Source organism: Camarhynchus parvulus, chromosome 1A (assembly GCF_901933205.1).
Source record: "Camarhynchus parvulus chromosome 1A, STF_HiC, whole genome shotgun sequence".
Taxonomy (NCBI): Eukaryota; Metazoa; Chordata; class Aves; order Passeriformes; family Thraupidae; genus Camarhynchus; species Camarhynchus parvulus.
This window is the reverse complement of record NC_044586.1, coordinates 23,885,820-23,910,899: the sequence shown is the minus strand read 5'-3', so window position 1 is coordinate 23,910,899 and position 25,080 is coordinate 23,885,820. Positions and strand designations below refer to the sequence as shown.

At 55.3% G+C, this 25,080-nt stretch overlaps 1 protein-coding gene across 1 annotated transcript; it reads left to right on the top strand.

Moving 5' to 3' along the window:
* The first annotated feature begins 15,501 nt into the window (after window positions 1-15,501).
* Window positions 15,502-25,029, top strand: SHISA8 (shisa family member 8). The gene is made up of 4 exons (XM_030960447.1): window positions 15,502-16,265; window positions 23,399-23,523; window positions 23,624-23,764; window positions 24,252-25,029. Exons 1-4 carry the CDS (start codon window positions 15,718-15,720, stop codon window positions 24,563-24,565), a joined length of 1,128 nt encoding a protein of 375 aa, XP_030816307.1. The 5' UTR covers window positions 15,502-15,717; the 3' UTR covers window positions 24,566-25,029.
* The last annotated feature ends 51 nt before the right edge of the window (window positions 25,030-25,080 follow it).

Here is a 25,080-nt window from a genome sequence, read left to right as displayed (position 1 = left end):
TGCAGGCAGGGAAGAGCAGGTGGGATTTCTCAGGAGATTCCCCCATCTACCCCCCTCCCCCCACACACACACTGCTGTCCTGTAAGGTTTCAGTGATGCAGATGTCTTTCTCATTTCCTTCCCTACGGGGGTTGCAGTCTGACTGGGTCCCACTACCCAGATGTCGCTTCCTGATTTGAGAAGTGCCGGCATTTTGTGGAGTGGCAAAACTCCAGGATGAAGGCACCTGCAGCCAAAAATTGTGGCCAAGACTGAGCTCAGGATGGCAATTTAAATAGGGTTTTATAGTGGGGGTGACACACAAAAGATCATCTTCCTCCTCCGCCAAAAATAATTGCCATTCTTATTCTGTGACAATAATAATATTTGGTAAGGCTGTTAATTCTTTGTGAAGTGAGGATAATTTTAAAGCTGGTGATTTAAATTCAGCACTGCAAAGTTTTTGGATAATTTAAAAAAATAAAAAAGCTGTTTTCCTCAACTGAAAGGTTTGCCTTCTCCATTAGCACTTGCAGTGATGTCCAATAGTTTCCCATTAGCAAGTTTGCAGATGATACCATGCTGGAGGGGAATGTCGGTCTGCTGGAGGGTAGGAGGACTCTGCAAAGGGACATGGACAGACTGGAGAGGCTGAATCCAACAATATGAGGTTGAACAAGACCAAGTGCTGGGTCCTGAACTTTGGCACAACAACCCCCCATAGCACTACAGGTTGGGGACAGAGTGGCTGGACAGCAGCCAGGCAGAAAGGGACCTGGGGGTACTGATTGACATCTGGTGGAACATCCAGATGTCCAGGTGGCCAAGAAGGCCAATGGCATCCTGGCCTGTATCAGGAATAGTGTGGCCAGCAGGACTAGAGAAGTGATTCTTCCCCTGTACTTGGCATCTGGGCCCCTTAATTTAAAAATGATACTGAGATGCTGGAGTGTGTCCAGAGAAGGGTAATGAAGCTGGAGAAGGGGCTGGAGCACAAGTCCTGTGAGAAGCAGCTGAGGGAGCTGGGGGTGTTTAGCCTGGAGAGGAAAATGCTCAGGGGTGACCTGATCACTCTCTTCAAATACCTGAAAGAAGGCTGTGACCAGGTGAGGGTCAGTCTCTTCTCCCAGGCAACCAGCAACAGAGCAAGAGGACACAATCTTAAGCTTCACCAGAGGAGGTTTAAGTTGGACATTAGGCAGAATTTCTTCAGAAAAAAAAGGTGATTGGGCATTGCAATGGGCTGCCCAGGGAGGTGGTGGAGTCACCATCCCTGGAGGTGTTTAAGGAAAGACTGGACGTGGCACTCAGCGCCATGGGCTGGCTGACATGGTGGCGTTCGCTCACAGGTGGGACTCGATGATCTCAGAGGGCTTCTCCAACCTCATTGATTGGGTGATTCTGTGACAAGGACCTCAAGCCTCGCAAAGGGATCCAGTCTCCTTTCTTGGAGAAGAATGAGCACAGGGGGAAGGCTGCAGCTGGTCACCTCAATGGCCTCTCATGGCCACCACTGCCCTCACTTGATGATGGCCCTATTTTATTTGCAGTGTGAGCTGATAAAAACACTTCCTTCTCCAAATGAGAGGCAACATCATTTTGGCACTGGACAATCCTGTCATGGACAGTCAGAAAGAACTGGAGCAGTGGATTGGGATGAGGGGGAAGGAAAGACCTGTTAACTCCCTCACAAACCCCTTTCAGAGCCATAGCCTCAGCCTCTCCTACCCCCTTAATACATCCCTGATGAATTCCCTTTTGTCTTTCTTCCTGTCCCTCACCACTAATATAAAAATTAAATCTATAAATGCTTCTGGAGTGACACATTTCCCAGTGTATTCCCAGGAGTGGTCTCTCTGGGTTTGCTCTTCAACTCCTCAATTATTTATCTCCGCAAGGGAACAGGAAAACAAACTCAGCAAAGCAAACTTCATGCCCTGTAGTGACATCATGAGTTATTAAAAAATATAATAAAAATTCCCCAGTGAGTCATTTAAGAGGCACTTAAGCAGCTCCAACCCCAGAGACGACAGTCATGACTAACTGTTTACAGCCAGCATTGGCTGGGGAGGGCCAGGGGCAGGACAGAATCTGGATCCCCTCATGGCATTTCCCAACAGGGATGTTTGGGGGGAACGCTGCTGGTGGACAGTAAACACTAGATGTCCTCATTTACAGTCTAAGGTAATTGCAAGCTCCCTGTAAGTTTCCTATGTTCTGGGGTTGGAGAATGAGGTGATGCAGAGGATGTGGGGGATGTAGGGGATGTGGGAAGTTATAGAAACTGTGGTGGGATGCAGGGGATGAAAGAATGCAGGAGCATTTGAGGGATGCAGAGCAATGTGGGGGATGTGGTAGAAGGTGAGGAATGTTGTCAGAGGTGAGAGATGCAGAGCACACAGAGGAATCCAACAGACGCAGGGATGAAGAAGAAAGAGGGGACTGGGAGGATGCAGTGTAGAGGGATGTCCATCTACATGGGCAGATTGTGCCAGAGGGCTGCTGGGAACTCTGCTGGAACAGAGTGTGCTCTGCCCCAGCACTCCCCCCCCCACCCCGAGCCCCATTCCAGCTGTGATGCCAAATGGCCACGGGAGCAGCAGGGAAAGAGCCCCCCAAACACCACCTCCCTGTGCCAGTGAGTGTCCATTGCAGCCAATCGAGCACTGGCCCCATGCTCAGGAGAGATCTCCTGGACCTCTCCACCTGCTGCCTCTCACATCATGGCCAGTCCCCTCTGCTCCTCAGCCACAGGGACCTGCTGGGGCGCATCCAGTTCTCCTGCTCCTGGCCCAAAGAGCCTCAGTGGCAATGCAGGAGATGGCTAAATGCTGTGCAGGGAGTGTGCACTGCCCAGCACGGGTGGGCTCCAGCAGACACAAACTGTGGGGGAACTGCTGGCCTTGGAGGTGCTAAGAGGAGCTTATCTTTAGCTCATCCCTTGCTTTCAGCCCAAATCCAGAGCCTCCACAGCTAAAATGCCCATGCCTAAATTGTGACGTGCTTTGAGCCCAGGTTTATGCGCGCTGTCACAGGGACAGTGCTGAAGCTTGTCTCGCTTCAAGGCATCCTGTGATCCAGCTGGCACTCAGGAAGCCCGGGCAGCAGGGTGGGTCCGTGCGGACCCCGCTCTGCCCAGGAGCCAGCAGGCAGCGAACGCTCACTCGGGCAGCGCTTAACCCCTCGCTCTGCTGCCCCCGCAGCCCGGCACGGCCGACTCGCTGCGCTCCCCGCATGCCGCTGGCACACCGGCCTCTGCTGCAGCTTGAACGCCGGGAAAAGCAAAGGGCATAATTTTAGGAGAAGCGTGTGAAATGTGTTCTGGCAGATCAGCCGGAGAGCTCTCCAGCGCAAGGAAAGCATTAACATTTGCAAAAGGTCCTTGCAACAAAGCAATAAATTCCCAGCAGGCAAATCCAGATGTGGGGATGTACGAGCCCTGGGATGCAGACAGGGATGGGACAGGTCCACTGGTCTGGGAATGATTCAGGAGTGTCCTGGGAAGGAATCGTACACTGCAGGGTTGAAATGGTGGAGACAATCAGAGTGGGAGGGACCGCTTGCTCCTGGCTGGGATTGACAGCACAGAGATGTACAAGGGGATGGATTTAGGCTTGGCTGGGACAGGATCTCCCCTGGGTCTGAGCTCCTTTTCTCCATCAGCCCCTCTCCCCCACATGATGGATTTGCAGAGAAAGGATGGGAAAAAAACCCTGAAGCCTGCAGCCTGTGATTCATCCTTACTATATTTGCACATATTATTAGAAAGATGAAAATATAGCCAGAGCTGGAATTACAGATTTAGTAAGCAGGACTGCCTATTTCAGCATATACTGCTTCTCCCAATGACTGTAACTCTACAGGGGACCAATTTACACCCTCACTAGCATTAAGGCATTGCCCTACACAGTCTACTTATATCTGGGTGGATATATTCAGCAAGCAAGTCCTTCAGGGACAGCAGTGTTTGGGTTCTGGTGCTGCCCACTCAGCATGCTGTGCAACTGGCTGGTGCCCGTAAACCTCTGCCTCAACATTCAGTCTCCTGCTAATGCTCACCCAGATTTTGGGGATATATCAGTCCACGAAACCCATAGGCAAGAGAGACTTGTTTGTTTGCTTGCTGCTTTGCAAGCCTTCTCCATCCCTGACAGGGAGTTTGGGATGAGTGAAGAGGGAGAAAGCCAGAGCTTGCCAGCTCTGTGCTGTAACTCACCCCAAGCCCCCATTTTTATGAACAAATTATTAGCAACCCCCACAAGTTTGAACCATGCTTGGCCCATACCCACCCTTATCCTCATGCCTGGCCAGTGGGCTTTGTACCCATCAGGTAAGGAAGGTGGCTGATACCTCCCTGTGACACCTCTCTGTGCTATCCCATGTGAGGAGATCTGGTGCCCTCTGTGAGCCTGGGCACAGCACTCTCCTGCATGGGTTCTTCTTCCTTGCTGAATTGTTAAATGCAGTCAAATGGATGGGTTATCTGCTGTAGTCCACTTGCTTGGTTTGAGACATTTTGGTTTGCTAATTAACCAGGTTGATTCAATATTTTTCTGCCTGCAAAATATGTCTTTCAAGGTTTAATAAAGCAGCAGGCAGCTGTGTGACCTGAAGAAGACCAAATAAAATACCAGGTACCAGGTGTGGTTGCTGGTCTCCAGCATCTTGTTAGCAAAAAGATGGTGTACTGAGCCCACTTCAAGTGCAAAAGCACCCAGGTGTGCCAGTGTGGAGGGGCCGGGAAGGCAGCACTGGATCCCTGCTGCCAACCCAGAAAATCGTGTGTGTTTTGCCATGAGGTGGCAATGCAGCGTCTGGAGGAGCTCATGCCAGGGAGGTGAGGAGGACTCCAGGATCTGTCTGCTCTGGCTGCAGTGGGACAGAGCTCCACAGGGATGTGACCCCAACAGGGTGAGCAGTGCAGTGACACAGATATTTCAGCAGCAGTGCAGTGACCTGCATGGCTGAGGTCTGCAGGGAATATTTCCTTGTGTGATGTTTTCCTCTTTTTGCTGGAAGTGAGGGAGAACCTCTTCTTCTGGGTTTTTTTCTTGTTTGTTTGCTTGGTTTTTTTCTGATTGCTTCAGCCCCAAGAAAGGAAAGGGAGGTTGCCAGGGAGCTGACTCTTGGGACAGTGTGACAGGATGCTCTGAGCAGAGGAGACCCCACTGTGGTTGTGTTTGCTGTGAGAGACGCCGGAGACTCCACTTTTGGGATTGCAAAACACTGCATGACCCAAACCACTCACCAGAGAGGTGATGGCACCCCTATTTCTGTCCCTGGCCTCCTATGGAACATGTGGGAGGTATTTTTATCCTCCTGCAAGCTCCCTTAGTCACCGGTGCTTGCTTTAAATGGGTCAACAGGGAATAAAGATGCAGCAGCCCTTGCTCCTTCGCTGTCTGTCTTGGAGCACATTTACTGGCAGCACTGACTCTTCCTCCTCTTGCACTCCATCCTGGGCAAGTGTTACGGAGACCCAGGAGAGAACTCCCTGGCCCAGGCAGTGTCAGCTGCAATTAACTCCTCATTAAAGGCAGCCCCACTGCAGAGCTGCTGCCTGCCAGGACAACAAGGGCTGTCTCCTGGGACAGTGGAGAAGCAGATGGCTGCCCTGATGGTGGCAGAGGCAGTGTGTTGGGGTGGACAGATGTGCAGCAGAAAGGGGCAGCAGGAAAACTGCATCCATCTCACATGCCCCAGATGCATGGGTACAGTGTGGCAGGGATGACTCTGGGGCATCGGGAGCAAGTATGGCCCCTCTGAGCCATTTTGGGAAGGAGATGAGGTTCACTAGGAGAGCCCATAAGGTTTGCATCTGCTGCCAGCAAGGTCTTGGGGCAGATGTAACACTCGATGATGTCCTTTGACAGCAATGACCCCAAAGCCACGGTGATCTGCCTGGACAGTGCCAGTCACTGCTGTGACTCCCAGTGCTCACTGCCTCACACATCTGTGCACCTCACAATCATTGTGCCAGCACCATGGTTCACAAACTCCCATTTGGTGGCCATCCTGGGAACTGTAGCAAAACTTGAAGGGTTTAGAACCAGGGCTCTGCCTGAGCACTCCCCTGGCTCCAGCCCCACTGCACTGGTGCAGCTCAGCTGATTCTGGGCAGAGGGAGCAGTGATCCTAGCTGGTCACCATTTAAACCATTTAAAATGGTTTGTTCCTGAAGGGTGACAACAGAGCTTCACATCTGCTCCCCCCATCCAGCAATTCAAGGGTGAGATTTCCACTGCAGCCGCCTTTGTGGCCAACTCCCGGCTTAGAGGGGACAGCGCTCGACTTCAAGGTGACCTCAAGAGATGAGCATGGGGTGAGTACAGCACCCAGGGAGATTTGGGCCTAATCCTTGTGACATCTTGTAGCCAGAGAGAGAGAAAAACAGCAGGAGACAGGCTGGGTGCGGGGAGGAGGGGGGCAAAGGGGGCAATGGCTGACAGAACCAGGCAGTCGCCTCCATCACATTTAAGGGAGTTCGTTTTCCTCCTGTCTCCTCAGATCTGTCCTCCTGCTGCACTTGCACAGAGCCACGCGGCTTGGCTGCCCTGGGGAAGAGGCGAAGGGAGGGGGACCTGCTCATCGGGAGATGTCCCAGAGAGGAGCCACAGCTCTAGGCACACTGTGCACAAGGGCTTGCTCACCCTGGTGTGAGCCAGATGGAGAGTGGGGGGCTGGCAGCCTGCCTGGGACCCCCAGCACATGCACGGGGAGCGGGGTGGGTGCCAGCAGGCCACCTCTCCCACTCCAGGGGGAAAGCATCTTTGCTGCAGGAAGAGACTGCAAAGCCCTCCCAGAACACCAGCCTCTCTCTCAGGGGGCCCTGGCACAGTGTTACCCTCAGGCACCTCAGGGAAGGAGCCAGGTCTGCAGAAAGCAAAAAACTGGCATAAAGATTGTGAGAGTAGAATAGAAAAAAGGAAAAAAGTGAAGATTTGGGACTTTTCTTATTTCATCTCAGGCTCCTGAGCCTCTAGACTACACTCATTTTACCTTTTCAAGTCTTTTCTCTGTGAGAAGGATGACTAGAAACCCACACCTTGCTGATGAAGGCAGAGCCCCACAGGCATTTTGGTGGGTGGGGAACCTGACAGGGCCTTTGGAGCTCCAGCCCCTTTGATTTCTAAAGCTACAGAGCCTGCCTGGCAGGTCAGGGAGGGGAAAGTGGCATGAGAGTGGCAGTGAGGGCAGCATGGCCTGCAGTGGCATCTGTCCCCTGAGGTAAAGCTGGTGCAACGGGGAAATGTCTCTGGCGATGATGTGGAAGACAGCAGAAGGGCCACTCAGGTGTTGCTAATTTTCAAGCCCGAGCTTTTTTTGTCTTAGCAATTCTGTTGCTCAGCAAGGCATGGCATTTCCCTGCCACCACCAACCTGGCCACCCCTTCTCCCACTGGTCCTGCCGCCTGATGAGGGCAGGCTGGTGGTGGCCACTGTCACCAAGCAGCCAGCAAGCTCCTATTCAGAGCTGAAGGACAATCTGGAAATGTGAGCTAAACATCTAAATGTGAGATCAATGCTAAAACATCCCCTACCCCTCCAAAGAGCCATTTGGTATCTCTGATGCACGTACTACCTTCACATTGCAGGATGGTGTAAGTGTCTGGGCTTTTCTCCTTCTCCTGAAGTGTTGGAAGTACTTTACCTAGAGCAGCCTTGAGCTGTCAGTCTTCCCCATGAAACAGGGGCTCCAGCCTTCACTCAAGAAGGATAAACTGAGGTAAGAGAGCTCCCATGGTTGCAAATGTTTATCACTCTGCATCCTTCATGCCACCCAAAATCAGAGGCCAGGGTCTGGTCTCAGTCTCCTAGATACCAAGGGAGCAGAAATCAGGAGATCTTCTGGTCATGCTGCGCTCTGTGACACATCTGTGCTAACGTGGACATAGCATGGACATGGCTCTCCATGCATTGATAGAGTAGAAACCCACTGCTGATAGATGCCAAGAGTTTATTTTTCTCCTCATATTTGCAATTACCTCCACTAGTTGTTACAAATATTGGCAAGTTTTAAAAATGACCGGGGCAGCCACATCCCTGCGTTTACCCCCCTTGCTCCAGCAGCCACATCCCATCTCCAGCCAGGGCAGGGCCATCATCATTCTTTGACTGCAAAAGGCTGATGGTACACCTTGAAACAGAGCATGAGGGGCAGAAAGCAAAGGATGAGGCCAAGAGCAGCACCAGAGGGCAACCACACAGCGTGTCCCAAGGGCTCTTGTGACAAGATGAATGTCGAGCAGTGAGAGCCCCACTTGGGGGACATCGGGGACATCTGCCTCTGCAGGAACTGAGACTGTGAACTGGTCCTCCAAGAGGAATGATGAGTGAGGATTAGTACCTGGGAGGCTTGAACACAGTTCTCCTCACTCGGTCACAAGCTTTCCCTGCCCACAGTATCAGCCAACTCACAGGAATTTTCGCAGCCCCGTCCACCTGCACCCTGGTGCAGCACTCAGACAGCTGCAGAAGTGAGAGCAGACCTGTCATATCCCTCACCCTGATCCTTCTCTGCTGCTTTTAGCATGTTTTATATGGTGCTTCTCTTGCTCCAGTCTGAAGCCTGTCTATAGCCACATACATTTCTCTGTCTGTATTTTCAGTTTTTCTCCTCTTCTGCTTAATTTACTCCTATTCCCCTCACTGTATATTATGCCCCTTACCCTGTCCTTTGTGGAGCTGCAGGTAGTTACTGAGCCCCTCATCCAACCTCAGCACTTTGCAAACCTCACGCAGACCTTCAGAAATTATTTGTTGAGAGCTAATATCTTGCCTTTTTCCTTTTCCGTTCTTTTCCCCAAGATTTGCCTCAGATCCTCCTGCAACCCTGGTCATAGGAGTTTTCAGTGTGCCCCTGTCCCTTGTTCCCCTTGGGGGAACTGGTGGGTGCACACACTAGCTGTCCTTGTATTAGTCTCAAAGGTATTCACTAATTTGCTCTTCCTGTGTGGAAAACACAGGAATCATTTCACCTAAAGCACTGCTGCTGGTGGCATCTGTCCTGTCCTTGGGCTGGGATTTGGGAGGCAGAAGGAAAATGACATCTCTGGTAGGAGCACCAAGGTGACTCCTGCTTGCTGCAGCGAGGCTGCTGCCGGCGTAGCATGGGGACAGTTCCTATGTGGGAAAGAGACACACTTGATTTTTAGTCTCCCAAAAGACAGAGGCTTATTGCACAACAAAATGTCATCAGGGTAATGGTAGGAGACCTGAACCAAATCCCTGCCGCTAATAGGATTGGGCCATCTTCAGCAGGTCTCACTCGCAAAGGCGGATCGTGCCAAAATGAAGCTGGCTCAAAAGCCCAAGGCTCCCGGCGGGCAAGGGAGCTCTGCTCACAGCCAGCCCTCTGATGGCAAAGCCCTCTCCTTCCTCTGTAATCCACTGAAAAGAGACATCAAAGGACAAGTACATCCATCCTGGGACACTCTTGGGAAGCCAAGGGCACAGAGAGCCTGCAGTTTGCTGCTACAGAGGGGAAGAGGCAGCTTGGCACATATCAGTGCCTGTGGAAGGGCAGGTGGAGGAAAGTGATGGTCCCAAAGGCAGCACAGCACGCTGCTCTGTGCAGAGGTGGTGTGTGGGCATTGCACATCCACACCTCTGTGCTCTCTTTACCTTGTCACCTTTGTTTTCTTCCATTGGAAAAGCAAAACTGAGTCTCTGGGCCTTCCCTGCCCTTCCTTGGTCTTAATTAAGGATCTTTCCTGTCCCGTTCTGCTCAAAAGCCTTCCCTGGTATCTACCTGAAGCTCCTCTTTCTCAGCACACACCCCTGATTTTTTTTCTCCCCTTAGTATCGCAAGAAAGGGCAGCAGCCCAGTGGACTGGGAGGCTTTTTTGGAGCCAGACTTTGCTGGAAAAGGGTTATCATGAGAGGAGGAGTGTGCTGAGCCCCTTCAAGTCTCTGCTGGAAGAGCCTGCCCCCCAGCACAGGGAAGAGCTAGCAGAGGGGGAGGTGGATGTGCTCCCGCTGCCAGCGTTCCACCAGTCATCCTCCGTTTCCATGTCAAAATGTTGGCCTTGTAGAAGCAAAGATTTCATCAATATCTATACCCCACCACAACCACACACACAGTTACATCCACCTGGCCCAAACTTGTGCTGTGTGGGGGTCATGAGCCCCTACACATCTCCTGGTTCCAGGGGACGAGGAGATGAGGAGGGACAGCTGGTTTGCACAGAGGCATCCTGCCCTGCTGGCCATGCCGTGCTGCCCTGCGGGCTCTGAGCCGCCCGCAGCACCTGAGTGTACCTGGCAGCCGGCCGGCACCTGTGCCAGAGCCTGCGCTTGGCACGGCCGCCCTTCCCGAGGAGAGGCTGTGCCCGCTGCTGCCGGTCTGACGCCGGGGCAGCACGCAGCACGCTGCCCCCGGCCATATGGCCTCCTCCAGCACACCCTGCCTCGGCCGCCGGAACGGGCACCCTAAATCCCCCATCCCAGCAAACCCCAACAGCTCACTGCCACCATCACCTCAGGTACTCAAGAACGGGAGGGAAAACATGCGTCCCTTTTGCTGCCACGGTCGGGCTTTTATTGCTCCACAGCTGGCTAAAGCAGCCTGGGACTGGCCCTGCTGCCTCCCATCCTCCCTGCAGCAGATCCCCTTCACACACAGCTGTTACACTGAACCCTGAGGATTCCCTACGCTGCAATGGCTGCTCTCATCCTTTCTCTCTTTGGGTGTGTTTTGCCCCAAATGATTGTGGTTTGAATCAGGAGGGGTGGGAGGGGGTGAGAGGGGAGAGGGTGAAGAGAGGGAGCATATCCAGAGATGCCACTGCACTGCTGAGTAAGCTGGGCTGTGCATTACTGCTTCCAGGTGTTATATGGCTTTTTAATGCTTGAAAAACTAGTAGAAACTTACTTTGAAGAGGAAAGGAGAAAATACTCGGGCTCCACCCAGGATAGCAGCAGGGACCTGCCACACAAGCCCAGAATAGAAGGTTTGAGGCTGGGGTGCTCCCGCTCAGCCTGCAGGTACCAGTGAGGGAACAGTTTTGGGTCAATATCCCACTGACTGCCCTGAAGCTCAGATGAGTGTAAACAGAGCTGCAGAGTCTCTGCAGCCATCCCCAACACAACCTCCAGACTGCTCCAGCAAAACCCCTGGGCTAGTGAGCTGATGGGTACCAAGGGCCTGCAAAGGGGCAGCATTTACCAGCAGTGTCTCCCAATTTCATCCTAAATGCAAAGTCCATATGCAGACAGCCTGGGGGCCTGGGGGTCACAGCTGATGCTCATGGACCGTTGTGGAGTGGAGGCACGGCTGCCCTCTAACAGTGGCAGCTGAGGGAGCTCGGGCTTCCAGCCCAGATCCTGCTTGCCCATACTGCGACATAAATTAAAAATAAGCCCTTGCTTTGAGCTGATTTTCTCCTCATTCCTCTGGATGTCATTTGGATTCGAATCCAGCCGTGTTTGGGAAGCTGGAAGCTCGCAAATCTCAACTTTTGAATGTTTGCAGTTATGATGGTAATGGTAAAGCACATATGCTTCTGTATTCTCTATAAGCCGTTATGAGGCACAGTTGTTCTTTTACAGCCATTTTACAGCCAGAGCATCAAGCACAGGCAGGAGAATAAAACCCTTGTGCACATTGTGCTGGAAATAGGGTGGATGGTGGCTGCTCTGGGCTCAGCCACCTCATCTCTGTGCCTCCCCCAGCGCATTTGACTTTTCCCTGCTTTAGTTTTCCAACACCAGTAGCCCAAGATCTGCTTTGGTTTCCTTAATCCATTGAGCCTATGATAATGTGAGGAGGGGAGTAGCATCTTATTGCACACTAGGCCAGCACTCGACCCCGCGGATCCCTAATCAAAGTCCAGGGGTCTCTTATCCCAGTCCTAGACAATGGGTCTGAGAAAACTCAGAACTTACGAACAGGATGCTGATGGCCAAAGAAATTTCTCTCACAGAGACAAAGGCAAGGGGAGACTCTTCCCTGGCTCTAGCCCTGGGTGGAACAGAACCAGCTTCAGTAGCTAAAGTTTTGGAGAGAAGCACATTTCTCTGGTGTATCCTGGGGAATGGTGGGAGGTGTGGGGGGATGCACACACCCCGTGTACCCCCAGAGATAGTGGCAGGAGCTCTGCCTCTCCTCTGTCTCCAGGCAGGGGACAGTGTGGCAGCACATGCTGGAAGCTCTTCCTGACAGCCTTCCTTCGCCTTCAGCTCTTCCTAGATGATGTCGGGTGTTGCTGCTGATTTGCAAGCAGCAAAACCCACTCTGGCAGCACTCCTCAGCACACAAATATGAGGTGCTGGAGCCCTCCTATTGCAGCACAGCTCTTCAAGATGGGGCATCCATCCCACAGCAGCACTCTTTCCCTCATTCACCCCTTGGTCCTGAGCCCAGATCAGTTCTACATGGTAAAAATCACTTTTTTGGGAGAGGGAAGTGTCTCTGATTCCCTGGGTGTGGGGGAGGGGGAGCTGGCTGAGTAGCTTTGGGCTCCAAACATCCACTGCCAGCTTTTCTCAGGAGCTGACTGCACCCCAAATCCTTCCACATTCAGGGAGGCGCACAGGGCTTTACTTCACACTGATGATGGAGATGGCTCCCTCCTCTTCCCGCTCCTCAGGCAAGAGCCTGGCAGCTCTGCTAGGCTTGCACCCCCATGATCAGCAGGGATCTGGGTCTGTCGGGCTCTCTGGCTGTGACAGAGAGGATCTTCTCCAGATCACCGTGCCCTGCCAGAAACAATCTGTTTACAGTGTCAGTGCTCAGCACATCCCTCCCCACTCGGTGATGAACCGCCCGAATATCCTATTTCTGCAGGCACAGAGACACCCTTCCATAGTCCGGGTGGCATTGTCGCTACAGGGAATATTTCCGTGACATCCTCCAAGGCTGGTGGTCAAAGTCTAACGGAGCTCTTTTCCCAAATCCCTGTCCCTAGAAGTGTCTGAGGATGTTGCAAGCATGTTCTTTGATTTTTCTCCGGAGGTCCCTGCTGACCTGAATTTTCCTGCGGGTCCTGCCGCTGCTTCCTGGTGATGTGAGAGTGTAGGTGCCGAGCTACAGGATTTCCCTCTCACAACCCCCTCCCTTTGGGGATGCAGCTAGAGGCTGGGTCACTTATTTGACAAAGATGAGCTGACGGCTCAGCGGGGCTGCGGGCTGCAGCCCCTGGTGCCAGCACTGCACGGAGCCAGCCCCGGCCGGCCCTGCGCGCCGGGGACGTGCCGGGCGGATGCTCCTCCGAACCATGCCCTTGGCTTTGGTTTCCTTCTGGGTTGATGCACGCAGCTAACGCCTGCGAGCGGCTCTTCCTCCCTCCTTCTCGCTCCCAGAGACCCTTTAAATCGGTTGCTTCACACTCAGTAAACACCCTCCCCCGCTCCTTAAAATCGTTCCCTTTCTCCCAGGTCATGCCAGGCAACCATTTCCAGCAAACTCCCCGATTTTGGCCAGTTTTTCGCTCTGCCTGTTAACAGTCTGTTAAACCCTGCGGGCCCCCGGGGCGACTCTGCTCGCACACACGTCGGGAGCGATCAGCCGGTGCCTGGGAAACGACTGCTGGCGTTACCTGGGCAGCCGCAAACTTTGCTTGCGCAGCTTCTCTCAAGGCCGATGCTGCTTTCGGCTATTAGTGGTAACGACCCCCATGTCTGCAACTTCCAGACGATGGGGCCTTTCATCAGAGAGTCCTCCGAGATGCAGGGAAAGTGTGGCTTTTCCGCCTCACTAGATTTTTATCTCTTTCAGGAAGCTCTGGAGGCTACAAGCTACCTTACCTAATGGATCTCTATTAGGCTGAGGCACTTGGGACCGATGGACACGTCCCGGGCTCCAGCTGCTCTCCTCATCCATGATTTCAATGTCTTTGACTTTTGCCAGACTCCAGATGGAAGCAACCGGGGGCCTGCAGGGCTCAGGCTTGGTGCATAGGGAAAGGATATTTTATCCTCTAAATCCATCCCCCAGAAAAACACACGAGTGTTTCACCCTCGATGGGGTGGGAAGCTTTTTGTGCAAAGCTCCAGCCTGAAATACTGGATTGCTATGATGCACAGGCAGGATGATGATAGAGTGCTTCATCCCATGTGAGACCCTCAGCTGTCCCCTGTGGTGTGGCAGGTAAGGCATGGCTCCTGAGGACAGGCTGGTCCGTGGGGCTTCAGTGTTGGACTGAAGGAGGCATCTGCCAGAGGGAGGTGAGCCTCTCTGACCTGTTTAATCCCTCCTCCATCATTATAATCTTTTAGTATCACCACTTGCCTGGGGGCTGGGGTCTCCTGTGCCAGCACTATGCAGCCCAAGGGCAGCCACATCCCCCAGGTTAGAGTACAAACAGGGCAAGAGAGAACAACGCATTATTCATCCTCTCTCTCACAGAGCATGGAGGGAATGTACGCCCAAGAACACAGTGGTGATGCCAGATTTGGTGACCTTCCCTGCTACAGGATTTAGGTCTGTCTGGAGGTGATGAGGCTGCAGCCACAGCTCCCATATGTCACTGCCCCTCACCCCAGCCACCCTTGTTACAGGCTGTACAATGTGTTAGTGCTGGGCAAGGGGCCCAACAGCCCCTCAGTTTGCCCCATCCTGCTGTTATCACAATGGCCCCAGAGCAGGAAAAGCAAATCATGCCCTTTTGGGAAGAGGAGCTGGCAGTGAGGATGAATACTACCTTTATGGGTGGCACCAGCCTGGGACCAGAGCAGTGGATGCACATTCCCCAGAGAGTCCAAACTTCGAAGTCCAAACACAGGGCCAGCCAGTGGCTAGTTGAAAATCATCCCGACTCTGTGGAGGATGACTTTCTAGGGGTGCTCCAGTAGCCCCCAGCTTTGCCCATCCTACAGCCCCCCCATCGACAGCTCCCCTTGGGGGATGCTCTGATGTTCACAAGGGACTGGGACTGCTGCTCTCCCCCCTTCCCTGTCTCCTCTCTGAGGGGCTGCAGAAGGGCACCCCTACACTCCGGGGGCTCTGTGTCCGGAGCATACGCCTCTCCCATATCACTGAGTGCCCGCCTGCGGCCCCTCAGCTCCCGTCCGGGCGAGTCGGGGTGCCACGGCGGGGCTTGGCGGTGCTCGGGGGCGGGTGGGCAGCGCGGGACCGGTGCCACGCGTGTCCGGCCGCCGGCGGCGGCTGCCCGACGGGGAGGGCGGGTGTCCTGCCGCCCGGTGGCGGCGGGGAGCCTGGCAGAGGACTCGTTGAAGGACCTTCTCCGGTTTCCTCGGGAGGCTGTCAGGCGGCGGGGGAGCCGAGCCCCCTGCGCCTCGCTGGCCGCGCCGGCTCCCTCCCCCTCTCCCCCGCACTCCTCCTCCTCCTGCTGCTGCTCCTCCTGCTCCTCCCGCCCTGGTGCGAAGGGCTTTTGCTGCTTTTCCATTCTCTCTCCTCCCTGTCTCCTCGGCGGAGCGCGGTGCCGGGAGGCGCGGGCAGAGCGCGGGGATGGGGCGGCCGCCGGCGCCCGACCCGCCCGCCCGCTCCCGCCGCCCGCCGCCGCGTCCCCTCCCCGGCCGGCGGGAGGCGGCGGCTCTCCCATGCCGCCCGCCTCGCCCCCTGCTCTGAATCTCTGCCTGTCGGCCGATCTGGGGAGAAACGGGGACGCGGTACGTCCCCTCGCACTTTTATTTTTCACTCACTTCTTTTTTTCTACCCTTTTTTGCCTTCCCTCCATTACGCCCCCCTTCTCCCCAGCCCGTTTCTCCTCCATCGGGGCTCTTCGGCGGCCATGCGGCCAGTCCCGGGCGAGCGGCTCTAACTCGTCTCCTCGCCCGGATGGCCCCCCGGAGCCGCGGGCGCATGGAGCCGAGCTACGTCGTGGGTATCTGCTGCCTGGTGCTGCTGGAGCCGGGCCGGGTGTGGAGCGGCGAGCCCAGCACCGGGGGGCCCGGGGAGAGCGGGAACAGCAGTCAGGCTCCGCCGCCGGAGACCACGGTCCCCGCGCCCACCGGAGTAGCACCACCGGGAGGGGACCGCTGCCGCGGGTACTACGACGTGATGGGGCAGTGGGACCCGCCGTTCAACTGCAACGCCGGCATCTACCAGTACTGCTGCGGGACCTGCGGGTACCGCTTCTGCTGCCAGTTCAAGCCTGGGCGGCTGGACCAGAGCGGCTGCTCCAACTACGACACCCCCAACTGGGTCAACACGGGCCAGCCGCCTGCCCGCGTGGACGAGACCCCCGAGGACCCCACTCGTGACAAGACCAACATGATCGTCTACATCATCTGCGGTGTGGTGGCCATCATGGTGCTGGTGGGCATCTTCACCAAGCTGGGCCTGGAGAAGGCACAGGGTCCCCAGACAGAGATGACCGTCTCCAGGTAAAGGGGTCCAGTCCCCCCACCTTTCCTGCTTCATCTCCCCAAGGGTGGCAATTCCTAACTGATTGCATAGACTCCTTGGGACTGCCAAGAGGGTGAGGTGATCCCTAAAATCCCTGTCCAGCATGCTGAAACACCAGGGGGTGGGTTGGCTGTAGCCCACTAACCTGGTAGGGAGGGCTGGCAGCCAGGACAGCCTCCGCGAGAAGGGGTGGTTGTACACCCATCTCGTCTCAAAATGACCTGCTTTGTCTCTTGAGGAGGCATGTCCCTGGCTCAGGAGTGCCAACCCACCAGGCAGTGGGGTGGGTGACATGTGAGCTATAGGACGTGGCTTTCCTCTCCCAACAAATGTGTGGTTCCCAATGTCCCAGAAAGGTGAGACCAGGTCTAACTGTGTGTGGGGTGACTCTGGACTGCAGTCCCCTTGATCTCAGCCTTGCTTGCAGTGCTGGGGGAGACGAGGTGGCAACGACAGTTCCACCGTGGCTGCTGCGCCAGCTTTGTGTGCATGTGTGCACACACGTGTATGTGCGTGCCCGGGTGTGCCCTGGTGTCTGCTCTGTGCACCAGCGTGGGACACTGCCCTTGCAGGGGGCGGCCACACTCTTATACCCCCTGGAGCACACCCTCCAGCTTCTTGGGCAGCTTCTTCCTGGAGCCCATGCCCTGTGGCTCCAACCTCCACTTTTCAGCCTGCTCCTGGGGCTGAGCACAAGGCTGGCAGGGGGAAGGTCAAGGTGTCAGACACATCTGGGCACTGGAGACCCCCTGTGTCTCCCCCAGCTCCTGTGCTGCTGCTGTGGCTGTCACTGCATCTTCCCCTCTCCCTCCTGCTGCCAACACACGCTTCTCTCCCCATCCTGGGGCTCTACTTTGCATCTTCCTGGTGAGGACATCAAGCCTGGAGAGAAACACATTTTCATGCCATTTTGTTAAGGGATTTTAGCTTTAAAAAAAAGGAAAAGCAGGGCTGGTGGAAATTATTTCATCAGGATGATCAGGCAACTGTCCTGATAGCAACCCCCAGCACCAGCACACTCTCTCCTTTCCCTGGAGCACCCTTTTTCCCCTGCCCATTTGGGACTTATGCAGCCACTGGGTGCTGCACCCCAAATCTAGACCCATCCTGCTTCTTGCACCCACCCAGGGTAGCAGAGGATGATCACCCCTGGTTGGAGGAGGGTCATACTGAGCCATGGAGGAGGGTCACAGGACCCTCCTGAGACACAGGAGGCAGTTTTGGGGGGATCCATGCTGTGCCCCCACCTTGGCAGGGAGCCTGGCTGTGTGCTGCTCTGTGCCCACGCCTCCCCCCGTGTTGCCTGAGGAAGTGCTGGCACCTTGACAGGATCAATACGGCCTCCGCCAGCCTCCTGATCCCCTTCCACTCGCCTGCCGCCGCGTCTTTTTTTGGTCATCCCCCCCACCTCCTGGGAAGGAGATACTGTGCTCGGGAAGGGGTCAGACCCTGGGACACCCAGACCCCCAGACCTGTGTCCTCATCCCCGGCACTGGGTATTGCCTTCTCCCACCACCAGACACTGGTGGGACTGCTGCCACTCACCAGGGGCAGTTTTCTGTGGGTAGCCTCAATTCTGCACTGCTGGAGCCGGGTGTTTCCCCTGGTCCCCCCCTCCCTCTAAACTCATGCAAGCCTGAATTTTCCCACTAAGTTTGAAAAGATAGGTACCTATTCTCCATAAAGCCACAGATCTTTTGGGAACTAGTATACAAATTGGGAGAAGATGAGTTTTTCTCATCCACCTTTGAGGGACAAAATCAGAAGGGCACCTTCATCACTGCAGAAGTTGGGAGAAGTCTTGCCTTCCTCTGTGCCCTGTGTCCTTCAGTGCAAGTTGTGAGCAGCTCTGGTTCCTCAGGGACGGTGACTGGAAAGCTGTGGCAGGGCAGGAATGGTGCATCAGGTACAGAGCTCCAGGAACCAGGCAAGACACCAGGCTGACATGACTTCCTGGGTGCTGGGCTGATGGACACAGTGCCAAAGGCTGGGTACACAGCATCAGCATCCTACAAGGGACACTGTCACCTCCATTCCACTGTGTCTGGGGGAATATGCTTCATCTTGGTGCCTCTGAGACAGCAGGGCTGTTTCTACCTGCCTTGCCAGTGTACCTACGCATGGTCCAAGGCATGGGCAGTGCCACCTTGCCTCTCTCCTGGCGCCTCAGGTAGGAGCTTCTCATTTGCTCCTTGGGCACCGCATCATGGCCTTGGGCCAGCTCCCTGTTGCACGGTTGTCTTGCTTTCCATTCCTGTCCCTCCCTCCTGACGGGGTTTTTCCGCTCCTGGGGAGCACTTTGTGCTACCCTGGACAGCTCCCATTGCTGCTGCTTGCAGGTTTCTCGCTTGGGGGGTAAGGTCAACCACTTCTGCACCTCCAGATGTTGTTTGTCATGGTTTTGGTCCTGGTCCAAACCCAAGAAGAGTGACCAGGTGCAAAAAGCCCATTAGCTTCTCTCTGATGGAGACACCTGAGTCTGTGTCCAGCTTGTCCTGAGACCCCCACACCTTGGCCATCTCCAACACGTCTTTGTCTCCTCATGGGTTTGGCTGCTGGTCCACCCAGGGAAGTGGGTGCTCAGGTGACTGCAGCTACCTGGTTTGTCTTCCCGTCCTCATCCGCCTTCCTCCTGCAGCACCTTATGGCAGCTCCTGCAATCCCCTCTCCTTCCTGCTCGGCTCATGCTTGGCATCTGTCCCCGGCACTCGCTTAGCCTGGCCAAACCCCGCGTTGAGTCAGGAACACCTGCCTGTGTTTTTCTTCAGTCCCCAGATCTCCGAGGACGTTGGGTCCTTGGGGGCCTCTAGGATCTGTCTGTGCCCATTACACTGAGAGCAAGCACGTGCCCCAGACCTCTCCCAGAAAACCTCCTGGGTGGGAATTGCAAATTTATAGCTGGTGTGAACAACCCTATGGGAAGAACTGGGCAAGGAGCAGCCTCTGAGGGAGTAGGGGGGATGCTAGAGAGGGCCAAAACAGCTGTTAGGAGCAGGTGCCCTGGCAGCTGCAGTAGGTGAGTGCTCAGCTCTGGCTTTTCACTCCTTGGGTCTCCCTGTGCTATTTCGGGTCCCCAAATTTGGCCCCACTGTGCCTCCAGCTGTGCTGAGTGTTCCTCTGGCAATGCTCAAGTCCAGGGCCATGCCTGCAGTTGATGTCCATGGTAGCAGGTAGTGGTGAAGACCTAGAAAAAGTGTTTGCAGGCAGCATGGTGTGCTATCATGTGCTGCCCTGGCTCTCTGGGGGACGAAAGAGGATCCAGCTCCAGCAGGGAAGGAGACCTGGAGGTTTGTCCCTAGACTGAACGTGATGTTTGCGGATGCTCATTTCCATTTTGCCCAAGCTCCAATACCCACCACAGCAACTCCCATTTTGCAAAGACACCTTGATAACCCCATGCCTTCCTGAGCATCCCTGAGTGTACCAGCCCCACTGTGCAGGTGTCCCACAGTGCCTATGCTGCGCAGTTGCATGGATGGGCACCCCTGCCCTGGGCAGACACGCTATAAGCTGCGGGAAGTGTCTCCCTCGGGATGTGAAGATGAGGCTCTCACTGGGCACAGAGATGGTGTGAGCAGCTGGGATGCTCACCTGTGGCTGCAGAGTGCTCTGTGCCTCCTGCAATGCTGCACCTCTGCTCCAAACCTCATCACCCCACTCATCCAGTGGCTACCACCTTCTGCATCCCCACCAAGGGTTCAGCTCATGGCAGTGTCACTTTACCCCATCAGTTTATTATCTCTCCTCTCTCCTGGAGGCTGTGCTCCTGTCTCCCCGCATTGCTCCCTGTCCCCTTGCCAGGACTTCCATACTCTCTCCTACTGGGCTTGCCAGGTATGGGGCTTGGCCTTCCCAAAAAGTGAGTCAGGCCCTGGGCTGGGCTGCCATGCCAGGTCAGCATCCTGCTCCCACACAAGCATATCCCCTGGGGATGGACCAGGAGCACTGAGTGCTTAATGCATGGCTTCTGCTGTGAAGATCTCTTCGCCTCCATCATTATTGCTTCTGGATCAGCCTTTGTACTTGGTCTCAGGTCTTGCACCAGGCTGGTTCACAGCATCTTTGTTGCAGCCTTAAGCAGAGCTAGGCTCGCCATGGTGGTGGCTGCATGCCTGCCCAGTTGACGCCCAGGCAAGCTGGGTGGCAAGCCACCTGTACACACAGTTCATGTTCTCTGGATCCATGGCCAGAGTGTGGATGGAGGCCTCAGCAATTCCATTCATCAGGACTTTTTGCAAATGAGCACTGCAGATCTGCAGCTACATCTGCTCTTTGTTCCCTTCCTCCATCTGCACTCCAAATCCATCTTGGTGCTGCAGACCACCAGGTGACCTAGGGAGATGTGGTTTGACCTTCCTCAAACCCCCCAGCCGCAGAACCAGACTGAGGCTCAAAACCCCCAAGGTGATGTTCAGTGAGACAACAACTCCTCCATAGTGTCACCTTCCATGTCCACCTTCCCTGCACTGCATCACATGGGGATGAGCCAGGGAAGGGGTGCAGTCCCTGAGAGCCCTACTGGCAGCCCTGTCTGGTGGCACTACTCGTGGTGCAAGGGCAGGGTGAATCCAAGCGTTGCTGGTGCTGGGGACTCGTGTACTTCTCACCTTAGCAAAACAGCTCACTAATTGCTGCTCGAGCCATTGTTGTTAATTGTTACTGTCCACGTGCCCCGAGTGGTCAGCACGGAGGGCACATTTATGAGAAAGAGCATTGATGGATTTATGTGGAGAGAAGTCATAGATAAAGGATAGCTCAAGCTTCATAAATAGACCAGAGGAAAAGAAAAAATAATTTTTAAAATAGGTCAAATCGCATTGGACTTCCTGTTGAAACAAGCCTGTTTGAGCGCTGGCCCCGGGGACAGGCAAGAGCAGGCAGCATCCAGTGGGGAGGGGCTGGTGAGCAGTGCACCCCAGGGAAGGTGGGAGTTGACAGGACTGGCAGCTCCCCGAGTTGACAGCCCACACCCATGGCCTCGGGGGACCTGCCTCCCCCTGCCCTGCCTAGGCACAGCCCCTGCCCTGCCTAGGCTTGTGCCCAGAGATTCTCTGACTGCAGCATCCATGGCATGAACCCTTGGTTGGGTCAGTCTGTTGCAGAAAGGTTCCTGGGAAGGTCTGGGAAGCAGATTTTGAATAGGTGCAGGATGGAGATGCCACAGTCTCCCCAGGGAGTCTGGTCAGCATTTAACTACTCCTGCAGGAAAAAAAAAAAAAAAGTTGTTTCTTCTGTTTAAACAGTATTTCCCATTTCTGTTTGTACCTGTCACCTCTTGTCAGGTTGACGCTGTCCTTGTTGCACCCTCCCTTCAGATACTCAAGTACATTGACAAGATCCCCCAAAACCTTCTCTTCTTCAGGCTGAGCAGTCTCAGCTCTCTCAGCCTCTCCTAATATAAAAGATGATCCAGTCCCATCTTTGTGTCCCTTTCCTGGACTCTCTCCCATACATCCAGGCTTCTCCTGTATTGAGCTGGAGCCAGCAGCCCAGAGGTGTGGCCTTACCAGTGCCGAGCAGAGAGGAAGGATCACCTTCCTCAGACCTGCTGGCAATGCTTTGCCTAATGCAGACCAGGAAAGCATTCAGCACCTTTGTCCCAAGGGCATTCTGCTGGCTCATGGTCCACCAGGATCTCCAGGCCCTTTTCCTCCAAGCTGCCTTCCAGCTGGTCAGCTGCCAGGGTTTGTTCCTCACTCGTTTCAATTTCTTCAACTCTATCACTTAATCTGGAGATTAAGAGATCCCAGAGGGATTGCTACACAAAGCTTCCCAAGAATGATGTGAAATTAACCCACAGGGCAAGTGACCCTTCCTTGTAGCTTTGCTCTTGCCCCTGCCCTGTGATGTTGACTGATTCCAGACTGGAAGGGAAAAGACTCCCTCAGGTCTCCACAAGGATAAGCATCCCCCAGGTCCAATTCATTGCTTTCTTCCTTGCTCTCACTGCTTTTCCTGGAAATTCCAAGCATCACGTTCACTAGGTTTTTGAGCACTCTGGTGCCATGAGCTGACACATCTACCAAGTCAGGATTATTTCCCCCTTCCTCTCCAATTTGCATTTATGCATGTTGAGTTTAATCTGCTGTTTTATCGTCCAACCACTCGCTAACCATCAGCTCACGGTGTGCGTCTGTGAGCCAGCCAGAGCCTTCGAGGCGCAAGGCATGCTGACAGTGAGCTGGGGATTAGCGAGCCAAAAAAAGCCCTAAGTGGACACCCCTGCACTCTTGCAGTCATGGTCTCTGCAGGAGGAATGATGTGTCTTCTCATCACAAAGCCCTACGCCAGCAGGAGCATCCCATCCTGTTCTGGGACTTGCTGCCAAAGGCTGCAGTGGCACGTGGCTAGGTCCTGCTCCAGCACTGCCAATGTGCTCCCTCTGTCACTGCTGTTGTACCCTCCTCTGGCACCACCAGCACTGGTGTACCTTGCTCCAGCTTTGCTGGTGTGCCCGGCTCTGGCACCACGAGCATGCCTTGCTCTGGCATTGCCAGCGCACTGTGGTGGGACTGCAGAATCTCTGTCCATGAATGTTAAACGAAATAGGGCTCTATCTTATGTAATGGTGTTTAATGTTTAATGCTGTTACTTACAAGGAGGGTGTTATGCACAGACAGCGCCTGCGCCAGAGGCTGCCACTAGTTTATTTCCTTCCCCGAAGGGGCACAAGTGGCCTCTCTAATCCCTTCCTTGGGATCTTCTCTGTTTCGAAGGGACTTGAGTGAAGGTGTTGCTTCCCCTCCCCTGTTCCACCAGGCTCTCGCTCCAGGGGAGAATCCCAGAGGTGCTGCTCCAGCTTCCATCAGATCAGTTTCCTCTGCCTCAGTTCATTGTTCCCTTGCAGCCTGTTCCAAGCCATGCATGCATCTCACCACTCTTACCCACTGATGCTCCTGGCTCTGAGGGCTCAGCCCCAGCCAGATCCCAATTAGCTGTTAGACTTGTTAGCCCAGGCTGCAAAAGCCTGGGGGCACTCTGGGTGCACTGCTCCCAGTGGCTCTTTCCTAGCCCCAGGCTGCCTAGCTCTGCCTTCAGAGTGGAGTTGGGATGAATTTGGGGTCCCAGGGGAGCAGGATATTGTTCTAACAGCCCTTCACCCCCTCTCCAGGACACTGACAGATCTGCTGAAGCAGCCAGGCCATAGCCCCTCTGAGAACATGGACAGCCTCATGGGGGGTGTGCAGGTCCCGCTGAGTGAGGGGCTGGCTCGGGGCCCCCCCAGAAACAGCACAGGTAAGGCACTGGTGTGATGGGAAAAAATAAGTTCGAGTGAATAAAGGCAGTGGGAGGGTGCAGCCTATATCTGAGCCCCCTCCCGTCTCTGCCCCTCCAGACAAGCCACCCTTGAATAACGCAGTGGCCATTGCCCCCTCACTGGGGCGGCCCCACAGCCATGGCAAGCGCCTGCCTCTGGCCAGCAGCCTGGCTCTGTCAGCCCCGGACTACACTTCCTACACCACCCTCAAGGTTGGAGGTGAGTGCCGCTGCTGTGGGAGGTGGGATACTGGTTGGGGCCATGCACCCTGTTGATCCCAGAAACCAAGTGAGGAGGGGCATGGGGCTCACAAAACGGCACAGGCAGGACAAGCATCCCAGTTTCCCAATGTTCCTGGGGTCACTGCTCACAGCAGAAATTCTGCAGCCCCTCCACCACTCCACCAGCCAGCTGTGCTGCCCAGCTAGTCAGTGCCCACGGTCCCCCACGGATCCACTGCGCTTCCCAGTCACCCAGCACCCAGGATCCCACACAGCCCTGAAGTACTGCCCACCCCATCAGGGTTCAGGATCCACATGGACACTCTGCACTGCCCACCAGTCGGTGCCAGTATCCCCGCCCCAGCATCCGGAATCCCTCCCACAGCCCCATCCCAGCCTTCTCCGCCACTGCACCCTCCCTGGTCCCCCGTGCCGGCAGAAAGGGGTGTCCCTGCAGGGGTGACACTGCACTCCTGTCCCCACAGAGAGCGCCACCGAGGACTTCTACAAGCGGTTCGGGGGGCTGGAGCCACCCCCCGCCAGTACACTGACCTTCCCAGCCGAGACCCCCGTGCTGGCCGAGGGCTGCCCCCTGCCCAAGGCCAAGGGCCCCAAGGTGCCAGGGGGTCTGGCCTTCCCGGGGGGCTGGGAGGGCGGCCCCCATCGCGGCCCCCGCCGGCCGGGCCTGGCCCCCCTGCGCCCTGAGGGGCCACCCGAGGCCTTCGGCCCCTCCGCCTCGCTGTACGGGCAGCACTCTCGGCACCTGGCCACCAACAGCAAGACCGAGGTCACCGTCTGACGGCCAGTGCCAGCGGGGACTGGGGCTGCCCCTCACGAGGGAGCTGCGGCCATCGGAGGCAGCCCACCGGAGGAGGAGAACACCACAGGACTTACACCGCGACGCTGGCCAGAGCGGGAGACGCGCCGTCCTTCCTGGCCCCAGGGATGGGCACTGCCAGCTGCACTTCACCATCGAGGAGGCACTGGGGACTCAGCCGGACAAGTTTCAGGCGTTCTCAGCTCACGTCCGGAAGAGGCTGAGCCAGGGACACACTGGCCATACCCTGCTCAGGGGATGGGGGCCAATGCTGGACAGACTGGGAACAGATCCTGCTGGGGCCAGGCACCCCCACCTGGCTCCTCTGGCGAGGTGCGGGGAAGACAAATTGACTCAAAGCACCGCCTCTGCACAGCCTGAGCAGCCCCCTGCCCTCCCCAGCCTCCTCCCTGCCCCACTGCCCCAGCCTCCACCTTGTCAATAAATAACACATTAAACTGTATGGCCTTGGCATGAATTGGCTGGGGAACTTCACA

Bases quoted from the DNA above. Each gene is read 5' to 3' on its own strand.
- SHISA8 (XM_030960447.1), top strand. From the start codon at position 15,718: ATGGCCCCCCGGAGCCGCGGGCGCATGGAGCCGAGCTACGTCGTGGGT. The intron at 16,266-23,398 runs GTAAAGGGGTCC...CCCCCTCTCCAG, and splicing joins ACAGAGATGACCGTCTCCAG to GACACTGACAGATCTGCTGA. The intron at 23,765-24,251 runs GTGAGTGCCGCT...CTGTCCCCACAG, and splicing joins CACCACCCTCAAGGTTGGAG to AGAGCGCCACCGAGGACTTC.